Below are 22,831 nucleotides of genomic sequence, written 5' to 3'. Positions count from 1 at the left end.
AAAAGGCAAATGCAATCTAAGCTCTGGAGTCAGGAAAGTCCGTGAAATTGACATTAAAATGAAGTGCATTAAAATATTTATATGCGCATTTGTGAAATATTAATGCGGCATCCTGGAAACACACAGGCAAACACTCTGGGGCAGGACACCTCAGACCTCTTTAGAGACGTGCCTTTTAACCAGACACAGCTTTCGTCACTGGGAATGTTCCCTAGGCCTCAGAGCACACTGTTCAGCTGGAAGTGTCAGCTGGTCAATTGACCTCTTCAGAGTCAACCCAACACACCGCTCCCCTGGGCCAGCTGCCCCACCCTCTTCCCAGCTGGAGGGTACCAGCCATCTGCCAGTGGAGAGGCCGCGAGGACTGGCCCTGTGTGGGAGTGGGCACCTGGCTCTGGCTGCTGGGCTTCAAAGGCATCCTTGGAGATGTGCATCCTCAAAGGCCTCCCTCTGCCCACTGCTTGGCCCTATGCGTCCCAAGGGATTCTGGGAAACCCAGCAGATGCCGTCAAACACCAGAGAGCTGGGCTGAGGGGACTTGGTCAATAGGGCTTTAAATAACCTGGATGAGAGGAAGGAGAGGAGGAGCAGTCTGTGGGCAGGACGGAGTCCAGGTGCCCAGGACTTACAGAATGTGGACCCCTTTAGGGCAGGGCCCATGTCTGTCCTGTTCGTTGTCCTCACTCCACATCTAGAACAGTGCCAGGCACATATTGGTTCACTGACAGACTCACGGCCCATGGATGTTGTCTGCTGAGATGCCCCTACCCGGGGGCAGTGTCCTTTACTGTGAGAAGATGGACAACAGCAAGTGTGGCCATTTCTCTCTTTCCCAGGAATGAAGGATGAGGCAGGGAACAGTAAGGGATAGATGAGAACTTGTTTAAAATGAGGCAAAGTGAATGCTCCATCCATTTCCACAGTTTATCACGCTGAAGCAAGGAGCATAGAATCAGGACTCAGGAAGTATGGGCTTTCATCAGATGTTTTCAGAAATTTGCTGTGTGTCATAGACCTAGTCGCTTCCTCTCTCTGGGCTTCAGCTTCATCTTCAGTAAAATGTTGGGTCGAGATCTAAAAGGCTAACCCCATGGTCATGACTGAAAACTCAGACTGGGTTTGCCAAAGCCATTCACTCTCGCCTTCCTAGCAGGAGGACCGTGCCTACCCACTACCACACTTGACTTCCTAAGAGCACCCATAAGCTCCCATTCCAGAGTATTCCTTGTTGGTCTATGTGACCAGCCACAGCCCAGAGCCCTTCACTGGCCCAGGGGCCCTGAACGCAGTTCTCAGCCTCAGCTAAGAGGCTGCAGGAGGCCCAGGGCTGGCTCTGTCTGAGAACTACATGGCGAACTCATCGCTTTCTGCCACAGCCCCAGGCCCACTCATTTCTACCGAGAAGCTTTTCCAGAGCTGGACGGCCCTTCTGTTCCTCTTTAGCTCAGAATCCATCCACTTGGATGAAGGCAGTTTGATCCACTCTCTCACATGAGGGGCTTAAAACTTGCTACGGACAAAGGGAAAGGCTGCCTTAGGCCCTTTTCACTTTTTTCCCTCTCTCCTTCCTGGCTCACTTTTCCCCACTCACCTTCCAAAACTTTCCCTTACTTTCCACCTCTTCACAGGTACTTTCTCAGTTTCAGGGCCTCACCCTAACCTTTTTGATTTCTGGTTTCCAAGGGTCTTCTCTTGGGTTTCTGGAAAGCATGGCCTAGATATCTATGTCCATTCAGGTTCCCTTACCATATTCACTCCAGGGTCCATCCAGGTAATCTACCTCTCTTCCCTCTCCTTTCTCCCTGTGGGTTCTTCTTTATCCTTCTCCATCCACATCTTTATTTATTTATTTAAAATATATTTTTATTGATTTCAGAGAGGAAAGGAGAGGGAGAGAGAGATGGAAATGTCAATGATAGAGAATCGTTGATAGGCTGCCTCCTACATGTCCCCCACTGCGGATCCAGCCCTCAACCTGGCCATGTGCCCTGACCGGGAACCGAACTGTGACCTCCTGGTTCATATTTCAACGCTCAACCACTGAGCCATGCTGGCTGGACACCATCCACATCTTTAAAAAGTCCCCTGCCCCTATCTTGGCCATAGTTGGCAGGTGCATTTGTTTTCTGGGTCTGTTTTAATAAATACCACAGACTGGTGGCTTAAACAACGGAAATGTATTCCTCACGGTTCTGGAGGCCCGGAGTCTCAGATGGAGGTATTGGCAGGATTGGTTTCTTCTGAGGCCTCTCTCCTTGGCTTGCAGATGGCTGTCTTTTCCCTGTGTCTTCACATGGTCGCTCTTCTGTGTCCTAATCTCCTCCTCTTATAAAGACACCAGTCATATTGGAATTAGGGTCCACTGGCCTCATTTTAACCTGCTTACTTCTTGAAAGACCCTATGACCAAACATTGTCATATTCTGTGGTACAGGGGTCGGGAGACACAACTCAGCCCACACCATCAAGGATGATGGTGATAGTAGAGACAGTACAGGCGTTACATGCCATATCTGATTTAGGGAAGGATATAGAAGGTAGGTGCCTTGTAGTCCAGAGGGGGTGGTTCAGTATGACCTTCTGAGGCCCTGTCCACTCAGCGTACCCTAACCCTGGGTGCTCCCCCAGAGTCACAGGCACCTGAGCTAAAGAAAATCAGATGGAGAGAGACCTAAAAGAAGCCAAGCATCAGATAAACCAGAAGTTTAATAAAAATGAAAAAAAATTACAATACAGTGGGCTGGCAATGGGCTGCTTTAGAAGGTCTGATATATTGGTCGTGCTGACTCCATGTGGGTTCTAGGAGTTCACAGGATTGGTCCCTCACGCCCGAAGATTCACTTCACTCATTTGGCTTGTCCCCATGGGGGAGGCCTCTGTCCTCCTGGTGCAATTTTTGACCAGGCTGGTTCTGGACTCCCTCATCCTGTGAGGAAAACTGCCTGAATCTGACCTTCACCATTGATGACAATGTCATTTACATTGTTTTCTTAAGTCCACACTTGCACTCCACGTTCTGAGGATGGGTGAGAGCCTGTTTTATGGAGAATAAGAGCTTTGGGAATGCTGGCACCTCCTCCGTAGGAAAAGCCACAGCTCCCAGGGTCTCCTGGATCCCCTGTAAACTCTTCTGAATCCTGCAGGCCCATCTCTCTTGCAACAAGTTCAGAAATGCAGAATGCCTGGGTGCTGGTGACAAACGGGACCAAGAGTCTGCACAGAAGGGGGCCCCGCTGGGCCTGGGCCTCCCTGGGGGCCGCTGAGAGCCGCATCAGTTAGGAGGTACTGCTCCTCCTCCGGGGGTGGAGGGCTTTCCTCTTGGCGATGTCCTCCTCTGTGTCACTCTCACAATTCCTCTGGAAGAAAAAAAGAAGCCCAGGGCAAGAGGGTCATGAGATGTCAGGAATGGGGTTGTGCCACGCCACCAGGCCCCGTACACCTGGGCCAGGGGGTTGCAAGCCAGAGAGGTGGATGTTGAGAAGAAGGTTGTTGTTCTGTCCAGAGAACGCCAGGAGGAAGGAAAACAGGCACCCTAGTGTCTAGGGGGGAACAGGTGCCAGGAGAAGCCAAATTATAGCAATCATGAAAATTATATCTGGTGGCTGCCACATGACCGAGACCACTTGGATACATGGTCTGATAGGTCTCCTGAGCGCAGACCAGAGAGAAGCGGGGAAAAGGGAGCCACCGGGACCTCCCTAACCCCTGACGGTGACCACTCTATCCCCCTCTTCCTCCACTGGCTTAGGCTGCACCTTGAGCGAGCCTTGCCATGCGGTTTTTCCAGGGAAATAGCTTTTGTGCTCCATTTTTATGGAAGAGGGAAAGAGTCAAGTACATTCCATGGCTAAACCAAAGCTGAGGCCCTGGAGGTCACAGTGCCTTTTTCATTCAGGACACACTGATCTATTGAATTATTAAAATTACTAAAAGAAGCACTAATTCAAAAAGACTTAAGGAAGTTATAAAAAAATCTGCTGTAAGATGTTCAATTTTAATGCTTCCCAAGCAAAAGGACCTATTTTTTTTTTTTTTTAAGGAAAATCCCTTTGGGAAAACTTTGTAATGGATGTCTAGGACCCAATCCTTTTCCACTTGCAGGGTGAGCCATTGTGCTAATGGTGCTGAGCATTCGAGTAAAAAGAGGACTTTTTAAAATGTTTAATCAAGGACAAGTCTTAGGATAGAAATTGATAGTCCCTTCAATACTTTCTGGTCCTCTCTCCCCGTGGCCTGCATTATATCAGGGCAACACAGCTGGAAGGCATGCCTGCTGTACACTATATCCCTTCCCAGGGCCTTCTCCCCTTCCCCTGGCCGTAGCCACTTGGAAATTCAAGGTCAAGATCAACTTTAGCCAAACACATCCTGGACCAAGCCCGGCTATAACAATAAAAATAACTCAAGCTCCGCTGAATAGCAACTTTTTAGTGTGCGTCAGAGCCAAACAATAAAAAAGTAAGCTGGAGGAAAGTCTGCCTGTCGTTAACAGGGATTTTCAGAGGGAGGGAGTCCAATTCCTTTTATAGCAGATGAGGAACTCGACCAGGGAAGGGACATAGCTTGGCCAAAGCCACATAGTTGTTTCAGTTCTCTGGAGCCATAAATCCTCAAGTCCTGAGCAAGAGCAAGAATCAACAAGAGCTGAGGCTGAAGAAAGAGGACCCAGGATGTGTGGGGGGAGGGCAGAACACAGGGGCTGTGCCGGGTCCTGGGATTCAGCCCGAGTGCTGTGTCCTAAGGCTGCTCAAGGCTGACGGCCCATCTGTCTCAGGCAGCTGCCTTCCAGCCCTGTCCTGAGCAGGAGTCACCTTCTGTCCTGACCTGTGCCACCCCAGACACTCCTTGGGCCCTCACCACACTCAGAGAGCAGTGAGGAGCATCTAACAGCTGAAATACTAACACTGCATTCGGAAGCACTGGCACTGCATTGTAAAGTCTACAGGAGTATTTTAGACAACAATAACCGCTAACCTGTATTGAGCACTTAGAGTGTCAGGTTCTAAGGATATGTCATCATTTAATCCCTATGACTGCTCTATGGGGTAGGAACTATTGTTAACCCCATTTTACAACTGATAACATTTTGGCACAGAGAGGTTAAGTAATTTCCTCAAAGTCACACAGCTATTATGTGGCAGATGTGAATCCTGGCAGTCTGGCTCCAGAGGCCACACTCTTGATCAGTGTATTATAAGTCCCTCAATTTAAATGTACACAAAACGGTAACAAGCTAATCAAATATAAGATATCTAATTATTATTATTGATGTTCATCTAAAGCTAAACAGAAATAAGAACAATTGAAACATGAATATAAAGCTCCCATTCTACAGCAGATCTCTGGATGCCAGGAATACATTTTGGATTGCCAGTGGTAGTCTCATTATCCGGAGCCCTCAGGTCCCCGGCAGGCTACCTGTCCTCGGGGAAAGGCTGGGCAGTGAAGAGGCAGCAGCCGTGCCTTTGAAGACCCACCAGCAGAGGACTGAGAGCCCCAGGGCTATGCTTCTCCTGGCACCTTCTAAGCCAGTGGTTCTCAACCTTCCTAAAGCCGCGACCCCTTAATACAGTTCCTCATGTTGTGGTGTCCCCCAATTTCATTGTTACAAATTGAACATAATTAAAGCATAGTGATTAATCACAAAAACAATATGTAATTATATATGTGTTTTCCGATGGTCTTAGGCGACCCCTGTGAAAGGGTCGTTCGACCACCAAAGGGGTCGCGACCCACAGGTTGAGAACCGCTTATCTAGGTGGTCCCTCTGAACAGGAGGCCTCCACTAATCACGGTGCAGAGGAAAGTAGACCAGCAGAACTGGCTGGAAACAGTTAAGACCCAACTGCTCCCCTTCATCCCCGGGCTCCAGGCCACCCCCAAATTCCGCCCCAGAAGAAGGCACTGCATTTATTTACCAGGCTCTCATCTGGCCTCAGGTGCACCTTCTTCATCAGGGAGCGGGTGAGGTGGTTGCACAAGGAGACAATGCTGAAAGAGAGCTGAGGGAGGGAGAGAAGAGGTGCCAGGTGAGAATGTGCACAGAGACCCCGGAGGGAACCAGGAACCCACCTGGGTCCCCTGCACCCGCAGCCTCCCCCCCACCCCTAAGCCCTGACACACCTTCCACCGTCTGCGGACATACTGCTTCTTGAAGTTCTCCAGGTTGACCACGGACTCCCTGCGCACCAGGGCTTGCTGGTTGTCCACCGGCTGGGAGACAAAGCAGAGTATGGCAGCTGACACTGAGCTCTGGGCAGCGGCCACCCTCTCCACAGAACCCCCAACCACACGCCATCCTCAGCCTGACCCTGGCACCCCCTGCCGGGCAGCGCATGCGGAGGGATATCACACTGAGGACAACGTTTACAGATGTCTCAGCTGTTCAGGAGATGCCCTGGTGCCCCTGAGCTATTATTACCGGAGCCAGATGCACATACTGGCCAGGGCAGAGGCTGAGCTCCCACAAGAAGCGAGGGAGGCAGGGCTTTCGATCACAAATCACTTTGGGAAAGGGTTATTGTATAGTAGTCTAGGATGCCCACTGTGCACTGAGCCTGATGGGCTTTAGCGAAACGGATGCCTTGCTGGCAAACAGGACATTGTACTCCATTCAAAAATAAATGGAAGGAAATAGGGGCTTTGATGAAGGTCAAGAGGAAATGGAATGTGTAGTTGCCAAGAAGTCTGGATGACTTTTCTGAGCCTCAGTTTTCTCATCTGTAACATGGGGATAATAAGTAACACTGTATATCAGGGTTATTTAGGATTAAATGAATGTGGGTATGTATAGTGCTTAACCTAGAGATGGTCAATAAATAAAAATAAATTATTGATAGCCTTCCTGCCTTCTCCATTCCTTCTTTTTAAATTTTATTTTATTTTAAAAATAGCTTAGAAAAATAAAAAATAAAAATAGCTTTATTTTTACCAAAAAATTCAAACATATTTAATGTATACAATTTTATGAGTCAATTCCCTCTTAATTCTTCCCCTTTTGTAAATAAAACACAGTTTTCTGAGACCAAGAGATGGGTTTTGTGGTTCTATGAACCTTCTGAAATGGTTTATAAATTTTAGTATGTAAACTTGTAGATGAATATTCACAGCAGCATCATTCACAATAGTCAAAAAGTGGAAACAGCTGAAATGTACATTAACTGATGATGAACAGACAAAATATGGTCTATCCACACAATGGAATATTATTCATGAAAAGGAATGAAGTAGTGATCCATGCTGCACATGAATGAACCTTGAAAACATTATAATGGAAAGAAGGCAGAAGCAAAAGGCTACATATTGTATGATTCTATTTGCATCATATGTGCAGAATAGGCAAACCCATGGAGACAGAAGATAGATTAGTTGCCAAGGGGTGGAGAGAGGGAAGAATGGGGAATGACTACTAACGGGTATTAATAAAAGGTTCTGGAATTGTATAGTGATGATTGCTGCACAATCTGAATATACTAAAAACCACAGAATTGTATACTTTTAAAAGATAAGTTTATAAAATGTGAATTATATCTCAATTAAATAATTTAGAATTTATGTACAGATATACATTCCTTCTGAGGAGAGTCACTAGCTTTCACAGATTCTCAAAGGGTGCTGGGACCTCAAGAAATGAACTGCCCAGGATGGTCCATAAAGTCCAGCTCTACTTTTCTCTCTGCTCTGAGCGCCCCCACACAGCAACGCCTCATTTGGCACCTCAGTGAATGTGGGGCGAGGCAGCTCATTGGTTCCTGAGTGCTGGTCTTACTCCTACCACACTTGTTTATTTTCCATCCAGGGGAAGCCGGTGCACACTGCTGGCCCTCACTGCCCCGGACTTAACATCTTCCGGCAGGAGGCCCTTTCCATGTCCACCCAACCCCCATCGTCCTGGAAGGCCTCTGTGTGTTTCAAAGCCCAATTCAAATGTGACCTCCTTTAAGACAGCTTCCAAGAAACAACGTCACTCTCCCCAACATGACCAAAACACACATGAGCTCCCTTATTACATATATCACCCAACCCAGTCCCACTAGCGGAAAACAACCCGAGGGCACAGAAATTTCTTCATGTGTTTGTCCATGTTCCTGGCCCCACCTCCTTCCCACTCAGAGCATTCAATAATGGGTGCTTAATAGTTGTATGTGGAAATTGTTTCCCTGCGCTGTTGAAGGGACCAACTGGAACAAAACCTAGGACTTAGGACCTGCTCACTCCTGCCAATGAGAGACCAGGCACCTGGGTCAGCAGCCATGACACCATGACAAGGTGTCATAACACCATGACTCCCCACAGCTCTGCCTGAGAGTCAGCCGAGTTCTGTGGGGGGTCAGAGAGGAGGGTGTACACAACCTTGACACGTGAGAGAAAGCCAGGGCAAGTCACCCTCCCAAACTGGAACATAGTGGTTTAGATCAAAGGGCGCAGGAGCAAAGAAGGGAGGGAGAGGAGAAAGAAAGATGGAGAGGGAAGAGAAGAGCATAGGGCCAGCTCTCCCACTCCTCCCTTAATTGCCTTCACCTCCTCTGCCACACCTGCAAGCCCGGCCCTGGGTCGAGGACTCACCTGGAAGGGAGACGCAGAAGAGAGCAGAGCCTGCCCATTCCTGGTATCAAAGCCTTCCAGCAGCTTCCTGACACTCTTAATGGAACTCAACACGTTCACCAAGACCCCCAAGGCCTGAACCACCTGGGTCCTTCTCCAACCTGATTTCCTCCCTCTCTCTTTCCTATCGCTGTGGCTCCCATCACACAGGTCTGCTTGCTAGTCCAGGAACCCACGGTCTCAGGGTTTTGCCCCTGCTCCTTCATATTCACTTTGTCACTTTGTTCTGGTCATTGCTTAAATGTCACCTCCTTGGAGAGGCCTTCCTTGATCATCTATATAATAAAAACCTAAGCGACTGTTACAGCAGAACGACCAGAATGACCGGTCACTATGATGCGCACTGACCACCAGGGGCAGACGCTCAATGTAGGAGCTTCCCCCTGGTGGTCAGTGCACTCCCACAGGGGGAGCACAGCTCAGCCAGAAGCTGGGCTCACAGCTGGCGAGCGCAGCAGTGGTGGCGGAAGCCTCTCCCGCCTCCGTGGCAGCGCTAAGGAGCAGCGAGCAGGCGGGTGGTAAGGAGTGAGGGGTCCTGGACTGCGAGAGGGTGCAGGCCAGGTTGAGAGACCAAACCCACCCAGTGCATGAATTTTGTGCACTGGGCCTCTAGTCTTATATAAAATAGCACCCAGCTGCTCCACAGAACTCACTGTGCCTGTGCCCTACTTTTTCCCAGCATGTGTCACTGTCATTTTATTCTGCATTTATTTGTTTTTTTTGTTAGTTCCCCTCTCCTGCACTTCCCAGCAACTAGTGTCTCCTTTCCAACGTGATTTCCTGCCTCCTCCCCCCCCCCCCCCCCCGGCCCCAATCCACAGAACATTTCTACCTCTAACTTCACTAATGCCTGCAATTCACCGTTGGGCCTAACCCTTGCAGGGGACACTTGCACTGCATTTGGAGAGTCTGATGAGGCAGGAGGAGTCTATCCACTTACTGATTGGCACCACTGCCAGGAGAGAGATGCCTAAGCCCCATGGCTGGAAGGTCAACATGCAGGCTAGGAGAATCCTGTTTATGAGAATCCCATCTTCCAACTGGTCTAGCAATGCCAGTGACAGCAGAAAGGCCCAACTAAAATATCAGGTGGAATCATTCGCAGAGGCCATTCATGGGAGGTGATGCAATTCCTTCTAGGGCCCTGTCTATATGCTACATAAAACAGCATGAACTCTGACGAGGCCACCGGGGCTATAAATCTATCAGCCTGGCCTTTCCTAACCAACGGCCTCCCTGGTTGCTAAGAGAGCTCACCAAATGCTGACACTCTCATCTAAGCCTTGAAAATCAGAGATGTAAATTCTGCAGTGAAATCTGTTCCCAGAAGGAACATGGCACTAACACTTTTGATAAATTGAGAGTATGAGGGAGATGGAGCTATGTTCTGCCTGACCCCACCCCCATCTCTCTGCAAACAGACAGTGCCCACCTTTCTCCGGCCTGTAGTCCTTGGGGATACCAGAGAGTCTGGGCAATTTTGACCAGGCTCCTAGGAGCATTTGTGTGTCTCAGAAAAATGTCAGGGAGGCAAGAAGACAGAATGCTGTGGCCGAAGTCAGGTTTTGTTTTGCAGGCGCAAATGCCTTTGAAAAAGCCCAGTGGGGTGGCCTAGGTCAGCGCCCTCATCCACAGAGCAGGGGGATGAAGCAGCAGCCATCCTCCAGGCATAAAAAAGAACCCTGGCTCTTCAGAAGAGGCACTCCGGAAGATTTTCTTTAAATACCAGGCCTCCTCTAGAAACTGCAAACAGATTGCAAGTTTTCAAACCTCCATCTGTGCCATTTCTCCAGCCCCATCCTCCACTGAAAACCAGGGACACCTGGGTGCCCACTGCCCTCTCCTGTCCAGGTCTGTTACTCTAGCCCCCTCTCCCCCGATCTCTCTATAGGCAGCCCCTCCACCTCTGCCTTTTGCTGGCTGGTTTCCTGGCTGAAGTCTAGACTCACCTCCTAAAAGGAGCGTGTGAAGCTCACAGGTGCCTGAGTCTCTGCCTCCTTATAAACGGGTGGGGAGAGCTGCAGAAACCATGTGTCCCTGCAGGTTGTCCCTACATCAAAGTCAATGGAAAGAGGCAAGAATGCCCCTTTCTTTGCCTGATCCGGTCTCACTTTTCCCAGTTAGGTCTCAGCATGGAAACTCTCACTTTTAATCCACTCTCCAGGGCCTTCCGTCTTCTGAGCCATTTTCCGGCCCCAGGAAAAGCTTCCAAAGCTCCCCCTTCTGTACGTCACAGAAGACAGGCGACTGGAGAGACATAACAACCAAATGCCACGTGTGGACGCTGTTTGGATCCTGATCTGAACAGACCAAGGATGACAGATCATCCCTGAGAAAATGGGGACACGAGTACGGAATGTGTATCCAGACGATATTAAGGAATTCATCCTGATTTTGTCAGGTGTGATAATGACACGGTAGTAATATTAATAGGAAAAGTCCTTATCAGAGATTCCAGCTGAAGAATTTGTGAGTTAAATAAGTCTGAATTTGCTTTTGAAATACTCCAGAAAAAGTAACGGTGGAGATGAATGAGACAGAACTGGCCACAACTTGCTCACTGTTGAAGCTGGGTAATAGGTACATAGAATTCACTACACTGTTCTCAATACTTTTTGCAGGTTTTGAAAAATTCCCATAACAAAAAGTTAAAAACAAAAACTCGCTTTTTAATCTCTGTAATCTTCTCTTTAATTTCCACTTCCCAGTCCAGGGTCCTGGCCCCAATGTGGCTACAGTTTGGGGAGGGGGAGGGGAGGGTGCTGAGAATGTTTCTGCCCTTGGCCTCCCCCTCTCAACTTTTCTCAGTCAGAATTCATCTCTCTCCTGTTTTCTGGAATATTGGGTACCTCTATTTATCACCACGGCCTCTCCCATCTCTCAGTGGGTTAGGTCCCCGTTTATCCCAGAAATGGAATCTTTTACTCAGGAGTTGTCTTGTCCGTATCTGTCACCTCCCTCCAGAGCCGAGCACAATCAGTGTTTGTTCCACTGAACTGGCCCCTTCTGCTCCTCAAATATGCCCACTGCTGGGTCTCTGCTCCAGGGCAGAGCCTTCTCCACAGGCCAAGAGTTCCACAGACAAAGGAGAAAAGGCCATTCAGTTCCATAGACATTTGCAGCGGGGATGGCATCGGGGCACAAAGCCACCTCCCAAGGGGCCGACTGCACCATGTGATGGAGTGAGGCGGGAAGCCTCCATGTCCATAATCACCTGTAGGGGAGCGTGGGCAGTGCTGGGAGCGGGTGCATGGAGGAGACTCTGGCTTCTCCTGTCATTATTATTCCTCACACCCCTTCAAGGCCAGCCGCCTGCATCGCAGAATCAGTGGCACACACCCCCCCCCCCCGCCTGCCCCCCCCCGCCCCCCCCCGCTTTGTGTGCCATGTGCATGCCCTTCAGAGCAGGGACAGGCTGCCGCCTTCCCCAGGAGCCAATTCCAGCTTCCCTGGGAACCATTATTCAGGAAGATGTCACATACTCACCCTCCCTGCCCCAAGAGTCCAGAATGGCATTTGCACAGAGCACAGCGGCAGATCTTTCATTAACAGCCTAGTGAATGACAAATCTGATGGCAGATGGGTCTGCCCACAGAGCAGTGCCCCAGGCCTTTCTCCGTCTAAGTACAAGTGCCTAGGGACCATCAGCCCCACCCTGCCCTTGACCCCGTTGCTAAAATTCCAGCTGTGGGCGTGTGGGGAGAAGTTCAGCTGGGTCTCCTTGGGTTCTGAAGCCAAAGGGTGATGCATGTTGGACTGGCCAGATGACGGGGAAGGTTACAGCCTTCTCTGGTTTCCCTGAAACACTTGGGGGGCATTTCTCAGTTCACTGCTATTTGTCCTTGGAAGTTCTTAGTACAGAAAAGGATCTGCTTATAAAGTGTCTAAGTGGCAAATCGTTACCAATGACTGGACTTGAACATAAAGAGGACAATTCCAGTCCTGTGAGGAAAACCTCCTATGGTTCTGACTAGCCGGGTGAACTTCAGACAAGTCCTGCCCTGTAAAGTGCTGCAAGGGTGTCTGGTGGTTCACCTCTGAGGACCTCCCTGCATGGAGAGCCTGTGGCTGCTGCCACAATTCTAAAAGGAACGTATCCCTCCCTCTTCCCAGCCTCCCTAATTCAAATCATCATCAACGTCTTATTCTTTGATTGCATTTTATTTCGACGTCCACAAGAAAGTTTCCCCTGAGTTGCTCAGTCAGGGCTTCCTTTCCTTAGGAAACCTGGCTGTGTGAGGTCAAGGTGTGTTGACATGGCCAAAGGACCCTTTAATAGGAACAGTGTCTTATGCCAAATGAATACATCACATCCTGGGACAGGGCATCCTTGGAGAGATGGCAGATGGGTCATTTGTCCCAGTTCTCCCAGGGACGGCATAGGAACAGCTTTGCCATCTTCTATTGATTCCAAGACGCACATGTTTGGATCTCTGAAATCAGGACTTGTCTCCCAATCAATGGCATCTTATCATAACTGTCGGTCTGAAGTGAAGGCAGGTGTTCATGCTGCTTCTGCCAGCCATCGGGGCCACCAGCCTCAGGCTGTCTGACTTAGAGTCTCTGCTTGAGGTCCTTTTGGATCACACTGATTGTGCAAATTCACAAAGCATGAGGACCACCACCCGGAGCGCCTATTCTTAGAGGAGGGTTTGTCATCCCGCCCCAAGGGAAAAGGTTGGGACTCACATTCTCTTGCTTTTCCTTTCTCACGGTGGCCTTGTCATGACCCTCTTAGTACAGGTGTTCCCCTTTGTGTGTGGGGGTCTCCTATTGGACCTCCCATCTTGGGCTTTTTATCTTTCTTATTTTTGGTACATAATAATGATGTGTCTTATATTTGATGAAAATATGGTTTCTTCTATTTGATGAAAAAAGTTTGTTACAATATTATATATATTTGAAATGATCCAGGATGCTAATAGAAAAGGAGGTAGACTTTTGAGGAAATGCTTTCATGAGATTAAAATCTCATGTCTCGTCCTAAACCACTTCCCATCTGTGCTGCTCACTAGGCGTTTCCCCCCAGCACATCGGGCCATTGACTAGCCTGGCATCCATCATGGCTCCCCATGACATTTGGGATAAAGGCAGAGGTCTTTGATATGGCAAAGCCTTGCTGGTCCTGCATCCTCTCCAGTCACACGTACACAATCCTCTTATTCTCTCCCCTCCAGCTTTCTTTCTATCTATGTAATTTCAGCCTCCCATGCCCCCTCCGACCACAGAGCCATGGCGTGAGGGCTCTGTAGGGAACAATTCTTTCTCCCTAGTGTGCTTAGCTGATCTCAGCTCAGCATCACCACCTCGTGGATGCCTTCCCTGATTAGATCAAACTCCCATTGCAGGCTCTTACAGTAATTCATACTTTTCATTCCCAGCATATGTCTCAGCTTCAGTTCTACGTTTCTAGAATCTTCTTGATTAATGTTGGAATCCTTCACTGGACTGCAGACTTTGTTAAGGCAGGAAACATGCCTGTTTTCTCTCAGTTTTGTATCTCCAGGGCCAAACCAAGTACCTGGCAGTTGCTAGGTGCTCAGAAACTATTTGAGAATGGGTGGGTGGTTGAATCTGCATATCGCCTGCCTCGGAAGCAGAGAGAAAACTCCTGAAGCCTGGGGCAGTTAGGGGAAGCAGGAAGGCAACAGACAGACGTCTCAGGATACCTCCACTTTTGCCACAATTATGCCCTTGGGCAAATCACATCCTCTCTGTTTCCTCATCTCCAAACTGGGAATAGCATTTACCCTGCTTCTCTGACAAGGGTAGGTTGTGAGTCTGTTAAGACATTTGGGAATGATACATCTTTTCCCCAACCCCCAAGCTTCTAGCACAGCTCTGGGCCCACACTCAGGCTCTGTCTCTACGAGCCGGATGACGGGTGCTCCTCTGGGAAAAGGGTGATAAGACCACACAGTCCTCAGGGGGCATGCTCAAAGCCTGGGGTCAAGAGGGGACCACTGAACCTTGTGCTTCCCAGTCTTAATGTCCACCCTCTTCAAAAACTCTCATGGAGTTTCTCTGACCTTTCGTGGCCCAAAGCCCTAAGTACGCAAGAAAAGGAACCTTCTTGCTGAGTCCTGTTTGGTATTCATTCCCAACACAAGGTTGAGGCCCTTAGCCAGAGGGAGACAGCTGGAGAAGGGTGAGATGCGGCCCTCCTCCTGCTCTGTGGGCTGAGCTTCAGACAGGCTCAGGCTGGACAGCAGCCATGACTGTGCCCTCTAGGACAGGGGTGGGCAAACTTTTTGACTCGAGGGCCACAATGGGTTCTTAAACTGGACCGGAGGGCCGGAACAAAAGCATGGATGGAGTGTTTGTGTGAACTAATATAAATTCAAAGTAAACATCATTACATAAAAGGGTACGGTCTTTTTTTTTTAGTTTTATTCATTTCAAACGGGCCGGATCCGGCCCGCGGGCCGTAGTTTGCCCACGGCTGCTCTAGGACATACTCCTCCATCATCTGAAGGTAGGAAGCATTCCATCCATACCTGGCAGAATATGTGAAGTTGCTTATTTTACCGCTGGGGTCTGAACTTTAATATTAAGATGGATATTTATATCAAAGTCTCGCAATTTCTTCCCGTATACCTCATCTTAGAGTCAGGCATCCCGAGTTTCTGTTTCATCTGCATCAACCAGCTATGAATGACCCCGAGTAAATCATTTTCCCTCTTTGAGTCAATTTCCTTATCAGATAAATGAAAATAATAGTAACAGCAATAATAATGCCACCGACTTTCCTGTCTTGCAAAGTTATTTTAGGGATCAAAGACCTAAGGATCAAAGATGTAAGTGCTTGATAAGTGATGTCAATGCAAATGAGAAGTAGTATTTTCTTTGTGCATTTAAAATCCCTCCTTCTGAAGCAGGAAAGCACCAAGCTGACTTACTATTACCCCCGGTTAGCTCAATATTACCCAAGAGCTGCCACCCCCAAGGCATATAGGTGGGAAGTGAAATGTGCACAAATCCATGATCACACATCAGTTATCAAGCATTTCCCCAGAGCCAGCTGTCCTCCCTCTAGAGAAAGATACATTGAAGGCTGTTTATTCTCAATTGTTTTAACAGCTTGGCTGCCCTGCCAATCCCCCATCCCAGAAAACCAGGTTGGTGAGAGGAGGTGCAGAATGAATAACTCGCTAGTACCTCTGTGATTCTGGGTTCTGGGAAGGGGGTGGACGTCTATGCTACAGACACACATCCCTGCAGGATAACACTGACGCCCAGCAGGGCCGTTGGAACATGCTTCTGCAAGCCATCCAGGAGGCGTTGCTGACGAGATTCTGGTCCTCAGAGCTCCAAGCCGGCCAAGACTTTGTCGCTGCCTGGTCTGCTGTGCAGCTCCGCTAGGGGCTCACGGGCGTCCCGGCAGAACACAGAGCCCAGGCCATCTGTGCTCCCACTCTCCAGCTGGCAGCTGCCCACCAGCTCCTGGAGCCACTGTAGGTCTGCTGAGAGCTCCTGCCTCAGAGCTTCAAACTGCACGTGCAGATGGTCCAATTTCCTGGCCATGCTTCCGAGGCTGGAGCCGGTGGCCTGGATGTCTCTTCGCAGGAGCCTCTTCAAGGACTCCACTTTGCGGAACTCGTACCTGAGCTGGGACAGGTCATGCCGGGCACTCTCGCTCTCCTCTCGGTACCAAGCTTCCTTCTCATTGAAGATGGAAACCAAAGCTTCCACATCGTCCTGGATGGTGTCATGGGCCCCTGCCAGGGCATGGCATCCCTGGTCGACCCAAGCCACATCCTCCATCACATGAGCAAAACGCTCAAAGTTGACGTAGGTGTTGTTGGGGGGCATGCTGGAGTGGCATTTGAGGGTGTACTCTCTCAGGCGCTTGGTCTTCAGCTGGGTGGGCTCTGTCTTCCGCTGTTCTGGGGCTCTGGCTTCTCCTTTGGACTGGTGGGTGTTTAGACAGAAGAGCCAGAGTTAATTTGACTCCTGCTCCAAAGGGCAGTCCGAGCTGGAGGCAGAAGGCACACAAGCAGCCTCTGGCATTCACTGCATGCGCCAGGCCACGTGGAGGACCAGGGTGGGATGAGCACCCCTACAGACTATCAGAAGGCGAGGAGTACAGGGGTGCTGCCTGCATGCTCACTTCAGGGCAGGGTGGCCCGCGGCATTAGAGGGTCTTCACACGCATAGCATTTAGGGCGCTCACACAGACAGGCAGGCGGCAGCACTCTGCAGGCATCTACTCAAGGCCAGGAGCACGCAGGGCCAGGTCTCACAGTGGGCGGCGGAGTGGCCTCTTGCCTTCAGGGCCAGTCAGCCGCCTGGACCTTGCAACACTCAGCAGGCTGAGCAAGGAGGCAGCCCAAGAGACTCCCTAGCTCTGTGCCTTGAGCCCACCCCAAACCTGGAGGGCCCTTGGCCTTCCTCATCCTTCAGTGAGCAGAGGAATCTGACCTATCTGGAGCACTCCAGCCCTCCCCCCTATACCCCTCAGATCATCCTCGCCAACTCTCTCATTTAACAAACAGTTCAAGGGAATTAGAAGTCCTACTATGTCCCTGGAGTACACATCTGCTCAGTTAACAGAACTAGTAGGGCCAGAGTCCCAGTCTCCTGATTCCCACCGCCCCAAAGGGCTTTTCATAGCACTTTACTGTGACTAGACCACAAAACCTCTGGAAAACCAGCAGCTGGAAGCGCAATTACAAAGCAGGTCAGGCAGGGAGTCGCCTTTGTGCCCCTGTCCTCCCCAGAGGGAACGGAATTGCCCACAGAGGCTCTTCCCACCAGGCCTCCATCTCGGAGCCCCGTTCCCTGAGGTCTCACGGTGCCTGAGAAGCCAGGTGACTGGTTTAGTGTCTTCCTTACTCAGAGCCCCCAAAGTCAGAAGGAGCCCTCGTTACAAAGCTGAGATTTTTCATTGTTACCGATCTCTCTCTACAACTGGGAACAAGAGTGACACATCATCCGACAAAGAACACTTTGTAAGATGGCCCTAGAGAAAAAGGGTTACAACTAAGGTTTGTGAGGGTTGCATTTTATAAGTCACCTGAACCCATGAAATAAAATCTTAAACCTATAAACCTATTTGAAAAAGGCCCAGAACCTTGGGGCCTTCCAACTAGCTTTCATCTGTGCCCATGGGTCAGTATTTCAAGGGTCCTCAGCATCCAGCCACCCAGCCAACCCTGGCGACAGAGCGGAGACCTTCCTGCTCACTGGAACACATCACTGTGCCCTTACCGTGATCCAGGGGTGTCGGAGAGCCTCTTGGATTGTGAGCCGCTTCCTGCAATGAGGACCAGAAACAGAGGTGACCCATGAGGACAGAAGCTGAGAGCAAAGGTCTTCATTCTTACTCTTCTTAGACTAGCATTTTGGCATTCTTTGATCACTGCCATCAAACCAGAATAATGGGGGATGGGGAACTGGCTGAATTCTCTGCACTCCAGAGAAAATGGTCCAGACTGACTCCTCTGTAGAGTGACAATACATAAACCCTCATCGTTGGTCCCAAAGTGGAAGGGCCTAACGCCACACTATAGGAGAGTCGTAAGTGCTCTTTTGAGCTTCCCACTTTCCCTTGTTAAACCTTTGGTCTCTGTTTTCCTGTTTGCCTCCCAGATCCCTTCTCAGCTCTGCCTTCACTGTACCCAGGTAGGGTGCTGCTGCCTAGCACTGCCCTTAGCTGGAGAAATCAGGCGCCTGTACTGTAGAGGATCGCACTCTGGCTCTCTCCAAAGTCTGTAGGACCAAGAAGCCATGACCTTGTAGAATCTACAGACCTTACTCCTGCCCCAGATAGGCAATGCTCCGAGCACCTAACTCCCTACAATTCCCTGCCCATCTCCCACTGTGACCCCACAGCCACAGAGCTCACCCTCGGTCCTGAAGAAGGGATAGGATGACTATGTCTCCTATTCTCCCACTTTTTGGCCTCTCTAAGCTCACCTCCCCACCTGAATTGGTTTGAAACCTGCTGCTTTCCTTTTCAAATTCTAGATCCTGGTGCTTTGGGTACAGACTGCACAAGATAATGAGTCCCAGAGAAACCCAGGCTGACTTCCAAACACACACACAGACACAAATACTGCACACACACAGATACACACTGTGCACACACCACATGTAGTTATTTGCATTTCAGCAGGAAAAGAAGCAGAAAGACTTGAGCAAACAAGATGAACGCCGGTCCACACTTCTCAGCACCTGCCCATATTAGGCCACAATGGCACAGATGACAGCCAGTGATGAAGTGGGGACAGACTGACATGGGGAAGGGCAACAGGTGCAGGTCAGTACCTCAGAAGCCCGTGCTCTCTCTGTCCTCTTACCGGGTCTCTTTAACCAGAAGCTTCCGAATGAAGTCCTTGGCCAGCTCACTGGTCTGACTGAAGAATTCCTCATCAAAGTCGTAACTCACCGCTGTGATATTTGCCAGTGTCTCCTGCTTCGTGTCTCCCAGGAAAGGGGATGCTCCACTTAGGCTGAGCACACAGAGAGAGAACACGTGACTACAGGAAAGTAGATGAATAGGGGGTGATGGACTCAGGGAACCCTGACTCATACGATTGCACGGGGTTGGGAGCTCCCAGCAACACTGCCTGACCCCTCTGGGCAGCCAGTCAGCAGCCTTTTCGACTGAGTCCAATTCAATACCCTTTATGGAGCTCTGACTAAGCACTTGATGGAAACTGCATCTCCAGGAGACTGGAAAGAGGAAGGGAGAGAAGCACAGCAGAACCAAGTAGAATATAATAGAAGGACAGGCAAAGGACTGTGGGAGCACAGGATGGAGGGGAGGCCTAGTGCAGGCTTCATGGGAGAGCTGACACTGGCGTCAGTTGTGCCATTAGGGACTAGAAGGGGGTGTGAGGTTCCCCTGCAAGGTTTGTGAAGGAGGCGTCATTTAAGTAGTGACTCCTGAATCTCCTGTCTCCTAACACACATGCCAGTTGCTTATGGGAAACCTCTACCTAGAGGTGTCATTTTCCCAGAAGTCACTGTGCCCGAACCTCCCTCCTTGAACTCCCTGCCTGGATTAATGATGCTACTTCACAAATGCACCCAAGCTGGAAACACAGGGGTCACCTCTGATTCTTCCTTCCATTTCCTCACCTCATCCAACTGGTCAGAAAGTTTTGTTGGTCAAATATCTCTTGAAAGTCATCCCCATCCACACTGCCATTTTCTCAGCATAGTGCACGAGAAAATATTTGACATTTCAATCTTAGGTTCAACCTAGGTAAGTTCCTCAGCTTCTCTGATCTACAGTTTTCTTGTCTATAAAATGAAGAAAATTAAGTCTCCACCTCACATGATTGTTGTGAGGAGTAAATATGTATATAAAATGATCCATACAATCATGGCCCTCATAAACATCTGAAATTGGTGGCCATTATTATCGTCGTCGTTAGAACACAAAGAACCTTCTATGGCTCCCCATTTTCTCTAGGAGCGATTTTCAACCTTTCTTACCTCATGGTACACATAAACTAATTACTAAAATTCTACAGCATGCCAAAAAATATATTTTTGTTGATCTGATAAAAGGTAGGTATAACTTTGATTCAATCACACCAGACAGCTATTGTTGTGTTGGCTGTTGTCATTTTTTAATTTGACAACCTCAGGGAAAAGGGGTCAGTGCCCCTGCCTAACTAGTCGGGCATTGCATGTTTTAAAAATGCTTGTGGTGCACCAGTTGGAAATCATGCTCTATAGGATCACATCTAAACTCCTGAGCAAGGCATCAGGAGTTAGTCCCTAACACATTCCTTATACATTTCACCACATTTAACATGCTGTTTCCTTCCTGAGCAGGACATTCCTTCCCTCCCTTTATACCTGGAGAATTAACCTCATTCTGTACAGTCCAGTTCAAATCAAGTCAATCAATCAAGCTCCTTCTCCTCCCCCAAACCCATTAAACCTTCTGAAGCCCCAGCAGACCATTGCCTCTCCCATCTGTGTCTCACAGAGGCGGGTTCATACTTCCACCATAACCTTGGTCCCACTGGGTGAGAATCAGCTACCTGGAGTCATTCGCCACCCCACCCCAACACAGGGAGCTCCAGACTAGCAGGGCAGACTCTCCATCATGTCACTATCCCAAGTGCCTGGCACAATGCCCACCACGGAGCAGGCACTCAAAAAACTGTATGGAACTCAAATGAGCTACAAGAAGTCTATGTGCCCTGTACACACTGGAATTCTTTAACATTTCAATGTGGGCACCAGAGTTCTGAAGAAACCAATGTTTCAAGAGCCAACATCTGACTATTCTGGCTCTGATTTGGAACTATAGAGCAATGCATCAAATTCTCTCTCTTTGCATTGAATTCCTCTGGGGCTTTTAAAATATTTGGTGTCCAGATCCCACCCCTAGTGATTCTAATTTAATAGATCTGGGGTAGGGCCTCGACCGTGGTGGTATCAAAAGGTCTTATGTGCAGTCAGGGTTTAGTCCCTCTCTGCAGCTCAAGGGGGTCCCCCACATTGTACAGAGCCCCCAGTCCAAGTACTGCTGGTCAGAAAACTAGTTTATGGGGGTGTTGGGAGAATGACCCCATCAGCTGTTGAGTCTGGCTGTGGGCTGACTCTCACCCAATGTGCCACAGAAATAGCATTTTCCAGGTGTGCTGTGAGGGGAAACTGGTTGGGAAGCACTGATGGAATGAACAACCACTAATCAGCCATGTTCTAGGTGCCAGAGCAGTGCCAGGAAATTTGCACATGTCAGCTTATTTAACCCTCACAACACACCCCTGGTGGGACATTCGTGATTCCTATTTTTCTGATGAGAAAAACAGGTCCAGAGAGAGTTAAGAATCTGCCAAGGCCACGGAGATGGAAAGTGTCAGATCCACTACACGCAGAGCTGTGCAGGAAACCTCTACTTGAGCGACTTAAAACTTCAGGACAGAAAGGAGAAACTCCAGGGAGAAAGGAGGAGGGAGAATGTGAGAGCTGGGGAAAGAAGGGAGAAAGGGTGAGAAGGAGGCAGGATCAGGGAGGGCATAATGACGTGAGAGCTGTCATCACAAGGCTTCTGAGTGAAAACTGACACTCTCACAGCAAACTCTGGTCTGGGTGAAGCAGAGAGGTGGGCCCCGGCCACGGTGGGGATGCAGACACAGGCTGCACAGTGTGGAGGGCCACAGGCTGCTCTCCTGCCCAACTCCAACCCCAAAGTCAAATGTGTGGAATGAAGCTAAGAGGGCTTAGCCTCGGGTTTGCTGTGTGGCTCGAACACATCTGGTTTATGATGGGTGCTCAGTGTCAATCTGTCTGATTGCCCCTCTCTCAATCCTCCTGCTTTCCCCAGGTCTAAGCTGGGACACCCGGAATCAGGGATACTCACAGGATGTAGGTGATGACGCCTATGCTCCTGCAAAACAAAGAACAGTCAAGTCAGGGCCTCCTGGTTCTAACCCCGAACCAGCAAGGGACTCCCCGCATGGTTCTCAGGGGAAGTGGCCACTTGCCCCTCCACGGTGGCTTCTGAATGCCATCTCGAGCCCCACAGTCCTCTCCATCCCACTCTTCAGCAGCACCCAGGGAAGCATGTGGAGTCATCACACTCTGGACATTGAGTCCGAGGACCCACGTTCAAGATCAGACTCCTGCACTTGCAGGCTGTGATTGGGGCAAGTCCCTTAACACTTCTGAGTCTCTCTCTCCTCATACAGTGAGGACAATAATAACTACCTCACAGAACTGCTGAGAGGATTTTAGAAAACCAACTAGTCAAGGGGCTCAGCCAACTATAAAGCACTGTCCAAATGAAACAAGTCCTGTCTGTGCAGAGAATCAATCACTGCGGTATCCCCAGGCCCACCACAGAGCCTGGAACACGAGGCTCTCAGTGTCACTTGGCTGACTGACTGAAAGAGCTGTTACTACATTATCTCGATCACACCCGTGGCAGGCTTCAGGGGTGGATCCTGGACCTCGGCCTCAGCTCTCCCCTTGTTCTCTGCCTCTGCCATGTTCTAACTGGCCTCATCTCCAGGCCTACCTGCCTCCAGCTGCCCAGGCCTCAGACCCAGCACTCGTGGAGCAGCCAGAGTCTCTGAAAGGAGAGCGTGGAGAAAGGGGTTTTCACGGTCAAGAGGGACATCAGCCAGAGCCAGGGTCTGAGGCCTTCTGCCTTTGGGAGGATCCCTAGACCACCTGGGTGGCCTATACAACTTACCACATGTCAGCCTCCAGGCCCAGGGGCTCATAGTTCACAATCTCTGGAGCTGCAAGAAGCCATA

General features: G+C 49.6%; 1 protein-coding gene across 6 annotated transcripts in view; it reads right to left on the bottom strand.

Moving 5' to 3' along the window:
• Positions 1-2,687: 2,687 nt before the first annotated feature.
• DAPK2 (death associated protein kinase 2) overlaps positions 2,688-22,831 on the bottom strand; it is a 112,239-nt gene continuing 92,095 nt past the window's right edge. For 3 of the 6 annotated variants that reach the window (XM_006093414.3, XM_023757847.1, XM_014459794.2), the window contains exons 6-10: positions 22,768-22,816; positions 21,934-21,960; positions 18,905-19,057; positions 17,814-17,859; positions 15,076-16,514 (exon numbers count right to left, since the gene is read on the bottom strand). In XM_006093414.3, the coding sequence (XP_006093476.1) occupies positions 15,906-16,514; positions 17,814-17,859; positions 18,905-19,057; positions 21,934-21,960; positions 22,768-22,816 (884 nt within the window). In that variant the 3' untranslated portion in view covers positions 15,076-15,905. Of the gene's footprint in view, positions 3,356-5,917; positions 6,002-6,122; positions 6,213-15,068; positions 16,515-17,813; positions 17,860-18,904; positions 19,058-21,933; positions 21,961-22,767; positions 22,817-22,831 lie in introns of those variants that run through there. The other 3 variants (XM_006093415.3, XM_014459802.1, XM_023757848.1) reach the window with 2 other exon arrangements.

Source organism: Myotis lucifugus, unplaced genomic scaffold (assembly GCF_000147115.1).
Source record: "Myotis lucifugus unplaced genomic scaffold, Myoluc2.0 scaffold_115, whole genome shotgun sequence".
NCBI classification, from domain to species: domain Eukaryota; kingdom Metazoa; phylum Chordata; class Mammalia; order Chiroptera; family Vespertilionidae; genus Myotis; species Myotis lucifugus.
Note: the sequence above shows the minus strand (reverse complement) of the source record. Positions and strands in the feature narration are given on the sequence as shown.